The sequence below is a fragment of the Thunnus maccoyii genome, chromosome 1 (genome assembly GCF_910596095.1).
Source record: "Thunnus maccoyii chromosome 1, fThuMac1.1, whole genome shotgun sequence".
NCBI classification, from domain to species: Eukaryota; Metazoa; Chordata; class Actinopteri; order Scombriformes; family Scombridae; genus Thunnus; species Thunnus maccoyii.
In genome coordinates, this window is record NC_056533.1 from 22,526,084 (window position 1) to 22,545,703 (window position 19,620).

At 39.3% G+C, this 19,620-nt stretch overlaps 1 protein-coding gene across 4 annotated transcripts in view; it reads left to right on the forward strand.

The window, feature by feature from the left end:
• Window positions 1–19,620, forward strand: part of dennd2b (DENN domain containing 2B) — a 48,911-nt gene that overhangs the window by 5,510 nt on the left and 23,781 nt on the right. For 3 of the 4 annotated variants that reach the window (XM_042408366.1, XM_042408357.1, XM_042408349.1), the window contains exons 2-4: window positions 11,433–11,531; window positions 15,375–16,655; window positions 18,059–18,204. In XM_042408366.1, coding sequence (XP_042264300.1) covers window positions 11,458–11,531; window positions 15,375–16,655; window positions 18,059–18,204 — 1,501 coding nt within the window. In that variant the 5' untranslated portion in view covers window positions 11,433–11,457. The remainder of the gene's footprint in view (window positions 1–11,432; window positions 11,532–15,374; window positions 16,656–18,058; window positions 18,205–19,620) is intronic. The other variant, XM_042408374.1, reaches the window with a different exon arrangement.

A 19,620-nucleotide genomic window follows, 5' to 3' on the forward strand; every position in this document is an offset into this window, starting at 1 on the left:
GTCAGTCACTGTTTCCCAAAGCCCAAGATGCAACCTCAAATATCTTGTTTTGTCAGCCCACAACCCAAAGATATTCAGTTTACTGTCATAAAAGACTATAAGAGACCAAAAATATTCACATTTCAGAAACTGGAACCAGAGAATCTTGGTGTTTTGTCTTGAAAAATTACTCAAAACAATGAATCAATTAGCAAAATAGTGGGCAATTTATTTTCTGTTGATCGACTTATTGATTAGCCTAATTGACTAATCGTAGCAGCGATTGCTGCTACGGTATATGTACTTACACAGGTATAGCACTGATGTACTTTGTGTACATTTGGGCTCCAACTAATGATTATTTTCATTATTGACTAGGCTAATCTGTCAATTATCTTCTCAATTAATCAATTGAATGTTTGTCTATGAAACAGTGAAAACTGTCCGCCCCAGTTTTTCAGAGCCCAGACGGAGTGTTCAAATGTAGAGCTAAAACAAGTAATCGATTAATCAAATAATCAATTAATCACATAAGGTATTTTGATAATTGATCAATCATTTTGAGTAATTTTTTAAGAAAAAATACTAAAGCTCTCTGGTTCCAGCTTCTTAAATGTGATTATTTTATGGTCTCTTTCGTCTTCTATGACAGTAAACTGAATATCTTTGTTTGGGTTGTGGTTTTGGTCGGGGCAAAACTAGACATTTGAGGTTGGGCTTTGGGAAACAGCGATCGACATTGTCACCATTTTCTGACATTTCGTAGGCCAAACAGCTAATTGGTTAATTGAGAAAATAATAGCCAAATTAATCGATAATAAACTAATCGTTAGTTGCAGCCATATTCAGATGTCTTGTTTTGTCGGACGAAAACCACAACCCAAAGTTATTCAGTTTACAACGGTATAAAACAGCAAAAAGCAGCCAGTCATCACATTAGAGAAACTGGAACCAAAGAATTTGGGCATTTTTTTCTTAAGAAATGACTCAATTATCTAAATAGTTGCTGATTAATTTTCTGTTGATCGACTAATCAATTAATCAATAATCTAGGTATTCACTGATTACTTTTCTGTTGACTGACTAATCGATTTATCAACTAATCATTGCAGCTCTAGTGTACATACAATACATGCAATATACAATGCAGTAAAGATTTAATGTAATAATTTAATATTGTAAAACAAAAGGCAGTTAAATGCGCCATGTGTTCATTTCAGTAGCCTAGTTGTTCTTTTAAATGTATGCATTTGTTTTAACATGTTTATTTATCAAAAGGATATCATTTTAACTTTAACTACGTTAAAGATTTCAATAAAATTTGGTGCAAACCAAGTAACAAGTGATCGATGAACCAAGTGATACGGATGCAGATCCAGAATTTTCTTCAATTATTCCCTATCAATGAAAGATTAGCATTTTCTAACATTTTCTATTGGCTCCGGCACTTGGATTAAGAAAATATAACTCACTGTTTTCTATCTACTGTGTATTTTGATGCAACAGGTTCTATTATTAGAGTAATTTACTGACTTGGCACCACATTTGTAGTTCAAGTAAGGGGAGTTTTCTGCCTATCATGACTGTTTACATATTAGTTTCCTTGACAAAATGATACATGAATGACTCAATTCTTAAAGGCTGACTTTACAAACAATACAAACCTAACAAACTGAGCTGTTAGAATGCTTCAGCTAATTTTATTTAGCCCTCTTTATTTCCCAAAAGACTTTCTATTGTGCAGATCAAACAATGACCTCACTGGACAGGACTGTCAACATAAAGCTATTGAGGAGGTTCTTCTCTGTTCCCCTTTCAGTGCAACAGCAGTGAGCCTGGCCGGTCACCAGACACATTCAAAGGGACTGTTGTTCATGCAACATCACAATAACACTTCTCTTTCCTCTTTTTTCATGATACTGTATAAATACATCTAGATAGTTTTACTGCCAATCTTAAAAAAAATAAAAACAATGTCTCCTTATTACATTTTACAAAGATTTTAACTGTGATAGTTCACATCTCGTGAACAGTTTTGACTTCCTGTGTATGTACTTCGGTAAAAAAAGTACTTCTCAACCAGACATTTTTCAACAGCAAGGTCTGTGGATTTTTATAAATAGTAAGTCAGCATGTTTATAAAAAGACATTGCTGATGAGTTTTTCAAATGTACACTGTGTGCTACTGTGTACGCTATATTGAGGCTACAGCCAACCGGTCTAAACCTGAGCATTCACATTCAAAATATGTGTATAAATAAATAGCCTAGCAGTTCAGGAAAGTTTTAATGTGTATTTGAGTGAATTGTCCCCATCTTCAATAGAAAATTGGTACCCTGTTAGTAGCTGATTCATACGCAAATTCACACAGCGATGAATGTAAAATGATCAAACTTAATAACCAGAAGTTGGTAAGATATTTTACTCAATTCATTGTTGACTGATCATGTGGCTAAATATAAGAACAAGGTAACAAGCTACTCTGGCAGTGATGTTTGAAATAGTTGCTGTTGTTCCCTCAGTAGAAGCAGGGTAATAATTGGAGCAGCCCTTTGATGGAAGAGAGTATTTTTTGTCCTGTCAAACCTGCGGTGTGGAACTTTTACATATAAATGAATGTCTGTTACGTTCAAGCCCTTGTCAAATGAGTTCACACAATGCTGATTAAGCCTATCACCACCAGGTAAATCTCTCTGTATTTCACAGTATACCGGAGTTTTTAATCTGGTGTTGGTTTGACATTCCCGCTCTGGCTAGATGAATGAATACTGTGCTCTATGAGCAGAGCATGCGCACTAGAGACTTCCATCGGCCGAGCTGGCTAACTTCCAATTAGCCCTCTGCTAATTTGAATAGGATAATATAATTCAGTTGTGAAGCTCTTCTAGACTTTCCAAATGTTATTGGACTGAATGGATCGAAAACAAGTCATTTCGCAGGGGTTGTGTGATGCCCAAAACAATTAATCCACCATTTTAGGGTTAGGGTTAGGGTTGCAACAGTAGCAATGGAGTAGGCTAAGGCAGCGCCTATGACGTAAGTGTGTGTCAAAAGTGTTTTTGCAATTACTCTCACTGCCGGGCGGAGACAAAAGTCACACACTCCAGCTTTAAGTCTTTGAAAACCTTATTTGTCTAGCTGAACTTAGGTGCTGCAGTTCTGGTAATTTCAGGAATAACTTAGTTTTTGGTAGTAACAGTGATTTACTTTGAGAGTTTCACAGATTTTTAGACAGCACATAACTTTTTAGTCGGTCTGTCTGTTGGTTGGTTGGTCTTTCCAAAACTTTTGTCCAGACTGAAATATTTCATCAACTACAGGACAGATTGAAAATTACGTTTTGTGCAGACATTCATGGTCCCCAGAGGATGAATCCTACAGACTTTGGTGATGTCCTGACTTTTCCTCTTGCGCCACCATGAGGTTGATATTTGTGGTGTTGGGTGGAATATCTCAACAACTATTGGATGGATTGCTATTTTACTTGACACAGACATTCATTTTCCTCAGAGGATGATCCTCTGACTTTATGTCAAGCACCATCATCAGGTCAAAATTTTAATTTGTCCCCCAGCATCGCTAGCATGGCTGTAGACTCATCTACATCTTGTTTATCTTCATTTATACTGAAATGTTTTTGGGAAATCATTGTTGTTCATCAGGACTTAACTTCCCACTCATACAAACAAACACATGCCTTGGAGTTGCTGAGTACAAGAGTCTGATGATACTTTTGGCTGTAGAGCAGCTCTGAAGGAGCAGTTTTGTTCAGTATCTTGCCGAGGGGAACTTCAGCCTTTTTTGTATGCATAATTTCCATTTGGCTGATTTCTCAGTCAGGACCATGAATCTTAATCAGGGTTGAGGTCATAAGACCATCTCTTGCTGCTTTACCCCCAAGCTTTACTGAAGTTATCAACCACCGAGAGAATTCTTCCTTTGATACGAAGAAATCTTGCTTCCGTGCTTCATTGACTTGCATGAAGCTACCAAGCCGATGTGCATCTAAATACTCATTCTGTTCAGCTATATTTGTAACCTCCACTACAACCTCCGCTGTGGTTGTAGGCTGTGGCTGTATTGTACCATGTTTCAGCTTTTGTTTCACAGTCACATGGCTCAAAATCACACATTAAATGAAGATGGTTCACACACTTTAAATGCAATGAGGTGAGGCAAGTAGAGTATGAAATAGCACAGATTGCTTATAACCTCCCTACTACTTACTAGGATTAAGAGAGAGTGAGTCACTATCCCAGAGGTAATGACGTGCTGGAAGAAAGCTTCTGCAACTGTGTCTGTGTTAAAACAAATGGAGCAGAGTTGAACTCAAGGTCTCCTTAAACAATTCTTTGTGAGTTTACAACATTGAATTCTAATACACATATGTCTGTTTTGTTTATTTATGCGTCTCTTTTTCCTGGAAAACATGTTTGACTCTGCTGAGTAGTATATGACAGGATGTCTTTTAGCTTGTCCTGTTGTCTCCCAGTGCTAGCTACATTTGTATGACATCATTCTTTTATAATCCCTGGTTATACAGCCTCTGACTTTTCTTTGACACGTGTTGCTATGGAAACGTGTTGCTATGGCGTCTCTGTAATGGTATTCCTGTAAGTTTGCTGTATAGTAGGCTAAATATATAGCATTATAAACAACAACAACAATTAATAATCTCTGTATACACTGTACATTTAGTGGTGTGATATGTTTTTTTGGGTGCAGAACTATTCTTTATACTGTGTAACCGTAACTTGACATCACCATGTGAACACGCCGCGCTGACTCAGATAAAAGCAGCCCACCGTCAGCTTTGATGTCTGTGATTGCAAACACTGTCAGCTGTGTTTATGAAGCTTTAAGCTCTTTAACACTTGTCAGAACCTGTTGATATTCAGAATTAATGGTGCATGTCATCTGCAAAGCCTCTTTATAAAGTAGACAGCTAATGGCCTTTAGTAAATTACTTACTTTGTCTGGGAATATAATTATCATATTTTGACATGGAGACACGATTTCCAGATTGTTTGATATAAGGGACTTGATGCCATTTCTTTTTCTAACATTGTCATCATACACATGATGGTTTTCCTCATGAGATCACTTCCAGTTATCTTCATTCAGTCACTGACCTCTTATATCACAAGTACTAATGTAATAAGTAATAGAAAACAGAGGACATTAATTGAGAGACGTTGAGCAAAATAGTGATGGAAACAGATTTCTGAATAAATCTCCTCTTGTGCTGTCTTTATGAACATAAAAGTTGTTGATGGAAAAACACATTTTCAAAGTTTTTGAAATTTGTACATTTAGGTGGAAATATGATGACAGAAAATCCAGTCTCACCTTATAGATTATAACCTGCTTGACTGTTGACTGACTGAAAAATGTGCTCATTGAAGAGAATGTGAGCATCAATGCAGGTGATGTACAACTTATCATATATTTTTGTTCGGTTAGTTAAACTCTGACTTAAAGACAGGGGCAAACAAGAATACATCTTATCTCCTTTATGTCCTTGCAAAAGTCAAAGACTGTGTGTCAGAAGTCACCTCTGTGACAAAAATTCGAGCCCCCCCCCTCCCGTCAATGCAGCTCAGATGGATATAAGCCTGTTTTCCACATGCCTGCCTCTGCAGCTGTGCATGCTCATATCTAGGTTACACAGAAGGATTTTCCCTCTTTTCCACAAAGAGCAAACACACCATGATTACTCAAAAAAAAAAAAAAAAAAAAAAGCTGAAACGGCTAAAAAAGGAGATAAAAAAAGATTTCAAGAATTGGTTCCACCTGGCCAACTGAGCTATATAGTGGCAGCATGGCAGAGTATGTGGTAGAGTATGAGGGTAATTATGTAGGTATGGCTATGTGCAACTGCCAGTAGCATCAACCTTGGTGGTTTTCTTTTACACTTTTACAGACACATAGAGGCTGTCAGAGCCTTAAATACATACATTTAGAACATAATACATCAGTCTTTCTGTTTCAGCGCAGACGTTTTGCTTTCCCCACCATGTTTTTCCTGCTACGTGTGCGCACATCTCACATACGCAGTTCATGCGTGTGTTGCAAATGCTTTAATGTGAACTCTGATGATGCAACTCAGCCAGCTCAAGTCTCTTTTTGTTCATAGCGCACAAAACTGGTCTGTCTGCAGATATTGCAACAATGGCGTGGATCAGTGTGTGGGCTCACGCTCTCATGTCTGCCAGTGAGTTGTGACGTCTGGAAAGAGTTGAGAATTTACAGAGATTTTCACTCTTCCTTTGCCCATTGCTTCTTGGCTACACGTAAGCTCTGTTGTGGTTTTCAAAAACCTTGAGGACAGGTTGCTGATCAGCAGAAACAGAGGACCGGGTCAGCCAGAAAAGCTGAGTAGCAACAGACTGGATAGAATTACAGTATTAGCCTCTGTTTATGGAAGCTGTTGTGTCTCCCCCTGCATGCCTTTCAGGATAAACAAAGATCTTAAAGGAAACCCAGTTGCAGGAGGTTAATGAAAGTTTGTCCATCATGACATCATGTGCTGAGAGTGTGCATATTTGTGTGTCGTCTTTGTTGCATGAGAAAGAAGCTCTTCTTGGCACCAGGTCCAGGTGTTTCAGCCCCTTTCTTGTGCTTTCTTTCACCCTTTTAAAACATTCTTTAATACTTTGAATGCAGCGGCGGTCTGATGGATAGGGCAAATACTAGTACATTCCTGCATGAAGTGAAGAGAACTGTGTATCAGATGATCTGTCAAATGTGACAGGGCCAAGGACGTGTGGGCGCTCTTTTGAAAAGATATTTAACCTAATTAAGTCTCTCTCTTTCACGCACACACACACACACAAACCCACACACACACACACACACACACGCACACACGCACACACACACACACACACGCACACACACACACACACACACACACACACACACACACACACACACACACACACACACACACACACAAGACTGATAAAAGACTTACTTTTTAACCACATCTCCCTCTCAAGGACATATTGAACACAAAGGACTCTTTTATTCCAGCCCCAATAGTCTAATGGAGACACTGTTGCAGTTCCATTTCATGAATATGCTCTTTTTGCTGGGGAAAATACGCGTCACTGATATGCCTCTCATGTAATCAATTAGTACTTTTTGACTTGAAAATGGCAAAACCAGGAAAAAACCCACAAATGGTGAAGCTAGATCATTAAGATGATGGTGTTGAATTTCTCAAGGGGACAGTTTGGCTTTTGGGATTATTTCTCATGTTTTAACCAAAGACAGGCTAACTCATGGATGAGTCTTTACCTCCCTCTGTGTTGAGTTTGAGGTAATGGGAATAACTGCTGGGAATGTACAAACGAAGGGAAGGAGAACTTTTACTGTAAATTCTCTAAAGCTTGGTGTCTTGTTTGATTGGCTGCTAATTGTAACTTACATATTATAAGTTGCTCATTTTAATTATTTCATTTTGTCTCAAATTCCATTAAATTTTGTTTATGGTCAGTTGTGGTCACTAATTCATTCATTCGCTCAGGGAGGGGGATCTGAAGGATGATCCGGGTCAAACAGATGTGGTTAAGTTACTGAAGCTGCGATATGCCAATCTGGAGGGCAAATGTGATGAAATTGGTGCTTCTCTGGAGCATTGATGTACACGGAAAGTGGCGTATCCTGACACGTTGACACGACCCACGATGATGCACATCTAGCTGTGCGTGAGCTTACTTAGAAAATGGATTATGTGTTGTCCTTTAGACTTGCTTGTGTTTGTTACCTAACCTGGTTGGTCCGTGACATTAAATTCAAAACTTCATAAACACAACACTCCACTCCACTGTCTTTACTTCAAGCATACTTAAATTAAAGTCAATATTTTATATAACTTGAATATTAAGGGGGCCTTAAAGAGACAGTAGATTGCCTGTTTCAGACAGAGGCTGAACTTGGGGGCTGCTGCATGGAGAGCCAGTATAAAATAAATCAGGAGGTTTTTTGAACTGTAAATCATGCGAGGATTTATACCAGTTGGTCCCCAGAATATAAATATAAACCTGGAAACGTGCATTATACATCCCCTTTAATGTTGTTTCATGCCCTGCCTAGTTCTGTAGAAGTTTAGCGCCAATCAGTGTTAGCTTTGTCATCAAGACCCAGTTGTGAGTTAAAGAATGCTCCAAATGAGCATGAAACTGTTGACTTTTCACAGTTGACCGTTAACTTGCCTTCGGCTCTGACATCTCAAGAGAAAATTTGTCTTCAATCTGGTTGAATGCACTTTAAAGGTACTCTAGAGCTTTGTTAGAAGTGGTTGTTTACAGACTGTGATTTTGTGTAGGGAGATGGTATCAGACCTCAGGAAGTCAGTTGGCTAACGCCTTGGTGTTTACACTGCAAAGTCCGTCTTGGGCCTCTGTGACCCATTTCTGTGATTGTAGCTTTCTTAGTCAAAAAAAAGAAAAAAAAAAGAAGAGAAAATCATGAATTCATAGAAACGAATATAACAAAGGCGTGAAGAGCGGATATAATTTAAAATGTTGGCAATTTTCTTTTCTTGGCTTCTTACAGCTGATTGCAGTTTTTCTCTAATCTATTTGCTTTAAGGTGTTACAAATTAAAAAACCAATGCTTAACGTGTCAGAGAAAAATCTTATAAGTCAGTGAAAATATTCAGTCTCACTACCAAAAACATAGAATATTTTTTCAGCAGGTATTAATCAGAGATAATGTTACACAGCTGCCACTGTGTCTGAATGTTATAGGTTGAAATATTCCACCCAAATAACATTCATTTGGTTTAATTTAGAGCAATATGTAAGATTATATTTCTTAAGTTACACATATTTTTTCTCAATTTCCTTTTTTACGTTATATTTCCAGAATGGTTTGTTTTGCTTAATCATGCAATCATAGATCAATTATTTAGCTAATTTTTGTTTATTTTTGGCTGGACTGGTCACAGACCAGCCTTCTAACCGCAGTTGTCCATGAGTGAGTGAGTGCCTGAGTGAGTGATGAAGTTACACGATTGGTTGGCCAGCTGACTGTTGGAGTTTCCCCATTGGCTGTTGCTCTTTCTTTCTTTATGCTACCTCAGTACACTTTACCAGCAAATATTACTGGGATCTCTACAGAAAATTGCAGATAAACATTTAGTATCCAGGAATTCACTTTATAGACACTGCCACTGACTATCTTTGTAACATATTGGCCACAGTTTCACACATTTCACACGCAGTCGTCAAGACTCTTTGCCCCAAATATGGTTAAAGCTCTCTAATTTATAGAAATAATTTGAGAATGATTCTAATTTTGGGACAAATGTCATGTTGCTTGATAAGTAACTCTCTCTCTGAGTCACCTGCAAACTTGTCAAACTTTAGTGCATGTATATCAGTGCACTTTTATGTTTAAAATTCTGTCTGTGTCACAGAAACTATAGGGTCCTAGCGATCCTGCCCTATTTGAACCAGTTTTCTGTAAAAATGCACTTTGAGTGTAATGTTTTTTATTCTCCTCTCGTTCTCTAAAACTCAGAATGACAACAGGAGAGGAGAATTGTGAGCAGGACAGGACAACACCATTCTTTGTGTCTGATGAAAATAATGATGCATGGCCCGTCCTCTTAGCACAGTCCACAGTTACAGGAAATAGCTGACAGCAGGAATGCTCCCTCTCTCTCCTCATCTGTCTCTATAGGACTCAGCTGCACTACTGGTTGGCTGGCTACTTCATACAACAACTTCCTGTAAACAAGTCAGGCTGCCAAGCACCCTCCCATCCTCCACCTCTGATCTCTATGGATCTCCATTTGACCTCCTTATGCACCAGAACAATTGCTTTGAGCTTTCTTGAAAGGGTCAATGTTGCATTTAAAAAAGTGATTTTCAGGGGCAGTGGCCTCCAGTTTGAGAAGAGGGTTTAACAAACTAATGGGTCTAATTTGAGATTAAGTCCAGACAGTGTTTATTGTAAGGAAGTGGTCTTCACAGTTCTTTTTTGGTCTGTTAGGACTTGTTGTAGTGTTGAATAATAATAATAATAACAACGTGTCTGTGACTGTGAGAGCATGCTTTTAGCAATACCCAACAGTGACCTGAATGCTTTTAACATCACCTACAGCTGTTCACCTCCATTGAAAAATCTGTTCACCCGCATTGTATTTGGGTAGAGGCAGAAATCTCAGACAGGGATCATTGGAAACCTTGGCATATAAAACCAAACCTATCTGCATGGTTTGATATTGAGCCACTCTAGACCAGTAAATATTGGCCAGGCTGATGAATTGGCTGAAATTAGATTATTATATGTTGGTACATGTCAGCTAATAAGTAACAAGAAATTGCAGAGCAGAAATGCCAAAGATATGATTGCGGTAATTTAGAAACAGTGTCTCCATTATGTTGTCTGTCCAGCAGAGAACACTGACAAGTTTATTTTTAAACACAAGTAAAAAATTACTATTGGAATTGTTATTGGATGTTTCTAACTCTCAGTTTATCTTTTTCTGTGGCAGCAATGTAGTTTTGTGTTGTTTCATGTTGTTTGATGTTCTAGGTGGAAGAATAGCTGTGCTAGAAGCAACAGAGTTTCTCTGGCACAACACTGTCTAGGACTGCAACTAACAACTACTTTCATTATCAATTAATCTGCAGATTTTTTGTTGATTAATCAGTTAATGGGTTTACAATGGGTTTAAATCCCAAAGTGATATGATCTAATTGCTTGTTTTGTCCAACCAACAGTCCAAAACCAAAATATATTCAGTTCATTATTACATGAGACAAAGAAAAACAGCCACCAGCTGCAATATTTTCATTGTAGATTCAACATGGCAGGTGCGGTGAAGTGCGGAAATCTGTAGCATTTCTTTATTAGCTTACCTTATGAAATGTTGTCAAGTGCAATAACTCACCTTTTACTCTACTCTTACGTTTGAAAAAAGTAGAATTTAGGGTTCAAGTTCACAACAATATTGACTATGGGTTTATACTAATCCTTTATTAAGCTTTTAATGCCCTATAATAAACTTGTAGTTATTATAGAAACCAGTGTTCACTCTTTGATACCAAAGTTAAGCAGTCAGAGGTACATTAAACCAGGTGGTGTGCAGAGCTGGGAAGTCAAATGAGTAGTCCTATTCATACTGATGGCACAGCCACTTCTGTCCTTCGTCCTTTCTGTGGTCGTAAAGGAATGTTGGTCTTCTTTTTTTTATGTGGCACTGGTTTAAAGTCCGTGTTCATCACGGTATTAGATCTTTTTATTACTCTATTGAGTCTTATCCCAGTGCTATTATAATAATAGCATTAATTCCCAGTCTAATTTTCTAATTGTACTCACAAACCCAAACAATCATAGAAGAGTTTTTAGTTGCCGTTATTAGTTCATGTTTTTTGTAAAATACACAGAATGCTGCAGCTTTTCTCATGTTTAACATCCTTGTGTTTGTCCATCAGGTGAGTGGGCGGCTTGCAGACGAACATGACTGCCAACAAGAGTTCGAAGGCTGCGCCTCGTACAGGAGGGGTTAAAACTCCCCGGGACATCCCCGACAGGTCAGTGACTTCTGGGAAAGGGTGGGCTGGTTGGTATGCTCTGCCAGTTATGTCAAATGGTTTTCAAAGTATCTATCTGACTGGATTTTTTTTTTTAATTTTGATTCGAAAAAGAAACAACTTTTTTTTTTTCACTGCTGGGAAACTACAGCCAAAGATTGTCAGTCATTATAAGACTCCCAGATCTTTTGCAAGTACGATCCTGTATCCTGGACAAGGGCCCCATCCAACTTTTAACTGTGAGTGGTGAGCTGAAGCTTGTGGTAGCATGTTGAGAGCTGACAGTGTCCTGCTGTGAGAGAAAAACAAACTTTGGGGATGATATGTGATATCTTGACTGTTCAACCTTACAGTCTGTCATCCTGTCCATTTTTACCATGCCCAAAACTGTCTTCAACCAGAAAGTCTCAAAAGGAATAGTCAGTTTGGTGAGAAAAGGTCTAGTCTCATGTCACAAATAGTAGTTTAACATGACAATTGTACGTCACAACTGTGAAATGTTGTCTGTTTTCACTGTCAGCAGTCACGCCACCCTCTGACAGGCTGATGGCTGATTTTGAACTAGATGATTGTTATCAGTGGTGCTTCTTTTTCCGTTTCTCACACTGTATATAGCAATTTTACTATTTGACTGGCAGTGTTGCTCATTTATTCCTTCCTGATTTTCTTGGTGGTTAACACACAAGACAATATTTCTCACACAGTGGATCCTGTAAACTCAGGCAGCTGTTTTCCGTAACTGCTTGCGGCAAAAGTTAGACCGACTGGAAGTGGCAAACCACACAAATTTTAATCGTAATGCTAATATTAGGATGTGGATAAAATCTGTTGCTATCATTTGCTGGTGAAAGTGCACACAGAGTTGTGCAATGTACGTTATTCCCAAGGTAACCAGGTGAATATAAATATAAGAAACACTTATCTCAGAAGCACAAAGCTCTCTCACCCCATTGGCTGCATTCCAGTGAATGTGAATGTGCATTTAACCTCTTTTGATTAATGTATTTGTCTTTGTACTACAGTCTTATTAACAGCTTAGTGGTCTCATGGGCTCATGTTACCCTAGATTCTTTAAGATTGCATTTAAAGCTCATGACGCATGCATGCTTTGCTTCCACACAATTTAACAGATGGAGAGATGTTAGTCGTGTTTGGTAGTGCTGCACAATGTTTCCCTCAAAATATGAAATCAATCCGACATCAGTCTCTGAGCTAAATTACACCTACGCTGAACATTGTAGCCACATGGCAACATGCACCAACATGGTGGGAAAAAGAACAAAAAACAACAAAACAGCAAAAACAATCATCGTCCTATGATGTGAGTCCACTGTGAGGGGATAAATGAAAACTTATACAGGATCTTTCCTGGCAATTTTCTGACGTTATAGTTTGAATACATGTCCTACACCTCAAATATCACAGTGAAATACAAAAAAACAATCCAGAGAGCGATTTACTACCATCTGTGACCAGTGTTTTATATATCCAGAAACGCATACTCACTAGATTTATCTTACTACTAGTTTTATCTTCTTTCCTGATCTACTTGTATATGTACTGTATGTACTAGACATGAGAAAATTTAACCTCAAACTCTCTTGATTAAAATCCTTTGTCCTTTGGATATACTGTTTGCTAATACAAGTGGCAAACAAGGCATGAAACTACATACTTATCTATGTTGAACTATAACAGGAGAAGTACTGCTCCTGTGAAAAGTCTGCTCCCTCCATCCTGGTCAGTAACAGGAAGTGGCTTGTGGTTAACTTGTCCTGGTAGCCTGAATGAAAGCCAGAGGCCAGGTCGTCACTGGCATCCAGTGCTTCGTATGGTACTTTATGTGTGGCCGGCCCAGCTGAAGCTGACTAAACTGGGCTTATTTTTACAAGCATGATCCAGACCACCAGAACCCCCTAAAAAGTCCCCAAGCCCCCAGCAGACCCAAATTCTGCACATATTTTTTTCTTTTTGTGTCTGAAAGTGAGTCTAACATAGTGTAACAGTTACAACATAAAGATAATGAAATGATTTTAAGATTTTATTTTTACTGTTATGAGATCTGTTGCTAGGTAAACAAATATGCTCATTCTGTTTATTAGATACTGGTGAATGAACCGAAACAAGTACACAAAAACCAAATAATGATAATATCAAGATGAAGTCAACCATGTGCATTAGAAAGGATATTAGATGCTCATTAGTGTGTGTTTGGTCTGGTTGCTACTAAAACATAGCCATTGATATTTAATTTCAGAGACGCTGTTCTCTCTCTCTCTCTGGCTTCCTACTTCAGCCACATGACTTGGCAGTTTAGTTAGGAGTTTTATCCTAGGAGCCAGTTAGGTTTTAATTCGCCAGACAAATTCTAATAGCTCCCTATTGAACCGCTGCAGCATGTCATGTGTTGGACTGCTGATTAATATCAGAGTGTTCAAAACGTATTTTCTTCATAAAACATACAGTGTGTTTGACTTGCAGTGTTTTAAATAAGAAAGTCTGACCTACTTAAGATTTAAATTTTTCCCTTCAAGCTCAAGTCAGTATACTGTAAAATGACACTAATTACTGTATGAGAGTAAGAATATAGTCAGAAGACTTGTTTGGAAACTGAAATGCCTTAGGAAATAAAAACTATTAAAAGTGAATTTCAGACATACTGACATTTAATAATCAATCAATACCAAATATTAGATTGAAAACAACAGTGGTACTAAACTTCATAAGAACTATCATATCCAATGAATTCCTTGTTAACCAAGCGGGGAAAAATCCTGTTGATTCAAACCATTTTTATGCATTTCTGATTAATCACAGTACCTTGACTACAGAGCCCCTTAAAAATCTATGCATAGCACACCAGAATATGATAGAAGAAATTCTCAGACAGAAGTCGCTTTGAGATCTCATATTTCTTCAAGGGAGGTTAGATAAGATGCATCCATCATACTACTTGCAGTTTGCAGGTTCCTAGGTGTTGTAAAAGTCTCTCCGCCCTGGAGCATGAGGAATGAAACCAGGGAAGGGCAGATAGGTGTGAAGCCAGATCTGCCCCAACCTGCATTTTTGGATCACAGTCCACAGTCCTCAGCTTCCTCCTCCCATAACGCTTGTTATTCTAACCGTGACTATGACATCAGATCTCCCAACGCTTCACTTTCGCAAGACTTAGCCAGATTCCAAGTCATGACAAGGTTCCTGAAAGACTATGAGTATTAAGGTGTCTGGAATCTACAGGGAAATTTTGTCTCTCTGTGGAAATCTTTAATGAGGCGAGCACCGTGAGAAACTGTGTTTGCTTGTGGTTAAGGATGATACAGTCAGCAGTGAGCTGGGGAATAGCACCTAGTATAACTTAGCTGCAGAAAGCTTTGAGGACCAGAGAGGAGCAGGGAGACTTTTACAGGTAAGACCACTGTAATAAATCTTTGCTTAGAGCTTTCTGTGTGAGGTCCACTATGATTCTCCTCAAGATAGTTTGATTATGTGGAAAAATCCACAGTGGCATTTTAATGTAGTCTGTATTTCCTTTGGCCTTAAGTTGAATCTCATGTTGCCAAAGACAGAATACTTTCCTGTGGTTATTTTAAATAAGTAGCTCAGGTTTTCATTTGGTCTTTGATCTGGGAAATTAATTCAGAATTTTCAGCTGATTCTTTAAGAGTTTTCTTCCATCTGTTCCATATTGAGTTTCTGTTGCAGTAGGGTTGAGTGGAGTTGTTGGCAGCTCCTGTAACTTACCTCTTTTAGTTTATTCATATCTATTAGACTGAAATGTTTTTATTTTTATTTTTAAAGAAACATTTAAATATTTGTTCACACCTTTCTCTGTCTTTTTTTTAGGTGCCAGTCTACATCACCCTGTCCTGCTCTATCTGCCTGCCAGGGGCAGAGCCAGCAGCCTCTCCTCAGTGACGGTGAGAACTCTGGGAAACAGAGCAGGTACCTCAGGACTGACGGCAGGTTCCTGGTACGTGCTGGCTGGAACAGCAAGGTTGCTACCCTGTGCAGTGGTGCATCTTTCACTGGTGATACTGATTCCCACGGCCGTCTCGTCAAGTCCAAGAGCATCAGTTGCCTGGACAACAGGCTCTCCATCTATAAGCCCCCAGCTCAAACCAAGGAGTGTCAGGAAAGTCAGGGCGTCCAGCAGCTGAAGGACAACCAAGGGGATCTCTCTCTGGGAGATGGACTTAATGGTAGGCCCTTGAGTTGGAGCACACTCTCACTAGGACCTTCCTCTAGCCAAAGCCACAAGCGCACCCTCTCTCTCACCCACTCAGTAGCAGGTGTTCCCCCCACCACAATCCGCAAAAAGATCTCAGAATGGGAGTGCAGGAGGGTCGCTCTGCCTAGGATGAGCTTGTGTCTGGATAAAAGGCCAGGAGGAGAGCGCGTAGGGGGCAGTGAGGGCTGTCCGAGCCTGCTCTCTTCTCCCTGTAGCGAGAAGACGTTTGACTTTAAGGGGGTTCGCAGAATGAGCACAGCATTCTCAGAATGCTCCTACACAGAGACAGAGGAAGAAGAAGGAGTTTCAGATAAAGACGGCCTGGGTCGCTTCCAGAAAAGGATAGGCAAGACAGAGTCTTCAGGAACATTTGTACGTTCCCTCTCTGCTCGGAAGGAGACATCAGCAGTCCTCAACAGGATACAAAAGATAGAGCAAGCCCTGAAGGAGAATCCCAACCCAGCTCCTCCACGTTATCTGAGTAATTGCTACGCTCCAGACAAGATAAGACAAAAGTCTTTTGTGATAGGTGATGACTTGGACAGTACATGCACCAGCAAGCGCAGCAGCATTTGCTCAGTGGCCACTGAACCAGACCCTGTTTTGGTGTCTGATAAGCTCTCTAAACTCAGACAAAGGTTTAGTGTGAGTTCAACCAGGTCTGAGAGCCCAGAGCCACCCAGCCAACAGACTTCTGTCGGCACTCCAGTCAACCCCTTACCCAAACCCAAACGCACTTTTGAGTACGACGCCAAACGGGACCAGAAGGGCGCGTTGCCATCCAATGGACTACCTCCAGCCACTGAGTCTCCCCCACCTCTTCCCTCGACCCCTGCACCCAGCATGACACGCACAGCAAAGTCGGAGGGGAGCACCCCCATCAGAATCCAGGACAGGTTAGACAAGGATCAGTGTACTTATGTCTCTCAACTTACTGACATAAAAATACTAAATATTATTGAAAGTCAGCTCAAGCTTGGAGAGCTGTTGTGTATCAGTTTGTTTCCTACCTTCTCAGACAATAAAACATTTGTGTCCTTTATTATAGTAAACAGCATGTACTAGAGATGTGATGCTACTGCATAAATGTGCACTGTACAACCTGCTTTCTGCTGTAAAGCATAGATGCTAAAGTTTCTAACATGTCTGATAGTCTTGTGGGGAACCTGTGGAGTATTTGCTTTGTTGGTGTTGTCGATTAATAAGTTACTTATCAATGTGTCCGGTTGTAGTGTTGGAGCAATTTGATTTGGTTCTCCTGAGTTTGTTTTAGGTAGGATTTGAAGTGGAGATCAGTGTTGAAGCTTTATTATTATCCATTGAACAACAATAGTGTTTTTACTTCATTTAAAGAGCATTGTGTGATTTTATAAAGGCTTTTCCAATTTAATCCATCATAAGTAATGTCATGATTGGTTTATCATAAGGTGATTGCCTATTGGATATAGGCAAATAACATGTTTATTGTACTCTACAGACCAGATACTTCTCAGAAATTAATTTGTACACACTCCTAGCAAATCTATGTTCAATTTCTTACTAAGTTCACTTTACTCATACTGTAATTGAAGATATTGTGATTCTCCAACTTCCTTTAAACTGGCAGCAGTGAATATCTAATAGAAACTAGTGAAATCTTACACTGAATCATCACGCTCCTCTGTTGTGTTCATATTGGCTTAATCTTTGCTGCTGTACTATTACTACTATTATTTTTATTCTTAACTTATAGTTCTCAGGCTCAGATGTCCTTAGTTTTCTTGCATGAGGGTGGGGCCTCTCCAGATTTTCCCAATGTAAAATGGGGATGAAAATCCTTAAATGTTCATCCCTTGGACTGTGTTTAAAATTCCTGTGGTTCAAGCAATTTCAGACCAAGCTTAAAAGCCACGAGCTGTCGATGGGGCGACATGACCTTACTGTAGATCCCTGCTCTAATGTACCAAAGTTTCTCTGCAGTGCCACAGCTTATGATGTGTATCTTACAGTGTGCAAAGAGCACTCAGAAATAGTAAGATATCTGCATGTTTACTTGTGACTTATCAGGAATTTCCTTGTGATTGGAGCACATGTTATTCATGGCATTTCTCTGTAATTCCCTTTTCTGTATTTTAGTGGCTTCTGATTTGCATTTGAGGGATATGTTAATTTTTTAAACTTGTGTTTATAAGTATTAGAAGTGTCTTAACCACCTATTCAGCTCTTTTCTGTTAGCACTTGGCCAGTCTCTCTGCCTTTCTTTCGTGTGTTTACAACATCTTTCCCCATCTTGCTCTGTTTTGACTTTTTTCATTTCTAGAGAGTCGTGTGAGTCGGAGGATGCTGCAAGCTTGCCATCTTCGTATCCGTCCTCACCTGCAGAGAATGGCACACTAACCACAGAGACACGGAGTCGACCCAATTCCAAAAGCACTTTAGAGGAGAATGCCTATGAGGACATAGTAGGTAAGCACACTGCTACGCCAGCTTTGAAAACAGGAGAGATGACCTGTGTGGTAAATGTGCGGCCTTTTGGATACTGTTTGCTCCAATTCATATCAAGGAGATGATGTCATATTAGACAGTAAACGGTTATGAGTAAGACAGTGAAAGTATGTGAGTAAACTGATAGTTGCTAGTCCAGATGAAGTATTAACGCTAAATTCTGGTAAAACTCTGCAGCACTGTGAGGAAATTCCTTGAAATGTTTAGTTTTTTTATCACAGGTCTGTTTTTCATGGCTTTGCACTGATTTACTTTTTAGATATGTAATTACACAATGACTATGAATTGAAAATATCCATGACTTATGATGGTGATGGTGAGTGTAGTAGTGGCCAGTAGTCATGTTTTACTGAAAGTGATACAGTAGCCCCTGTTTTGCCTGGCTTAATACAGTTAAATAAGATTGTCAGGGTAGCTCCTCCTCCTGCATCTGCCTCATGTAGAAGTGTGGGTTATAGAAAAAGTATCAGCATGGTAGCAGTCAATGAACACTCCTGGGGTCTGAGAATGAAATTAATGGGTAACATGTGGTTGTATAGGCTGGATTTTACTGTCAAGATTGTCTGGATGTCCACAAATTTCACACCGCTGTCCAGCACTATCTACTGACACATACTGAGAGAGGATGAGCTCTCAGAATCTAAACTCCGCCATTATGTTTTTCATAGAGATGGATGTATCGTTGCAATCAATGATCGTGATTATTTTAGCCATAATCATGCAGCCTGAAGACAAAACTAAGGGTAAAAGAGATCTCTATACTTACCTTAAATTTGGATTATTTAGCATCATCTTCTCACGTTGCAACTCTTTTAGAGACAGGTCGTGTATCTTACTGTAAACAGGACTGACACAGAAGTTCTCTGAGGTAATGTGTGCATGAAATTCTTGATATATTAAAGCCAAATTCCTTTCCACTAGCAAATGACCCCAGGCCTTCTGCCCAGTCCAATTCCCAGTTCCCCTAGTGCATACTCAATGCGGTGGAAATGTGTGTCAGAGTGAGTATAGTGTGGCTTAAATATCATCAATTCTGTGTCTTATGGTGAAGTTTGACTTTTAGTTGTGGTAAAAAGTTTTCACACGCTGAAATATCTTTCATGATGAATGTTCAGTGATGACCAAATAAGGGCTAAATGTTTTTGATATGCAGGTATTTCGTTATTTCATGGTCTTTCTACAAGTAGTCATGCTGATCTTGAACAGTGATTAGTGCCGTGCACATCAGAGGTTTACTGAAGCTGAGGATGTGCAGCAGTCTCAGAGAGAGCGTAAGGGCATGACTGATTTTCATATGAATCCCAACAAAGCCTCCATTGTTCCGCCAGCACTGTAGAGTGTAGAGTTTGCAGTTTAGAGAGGCACTTCTGCCAGTGT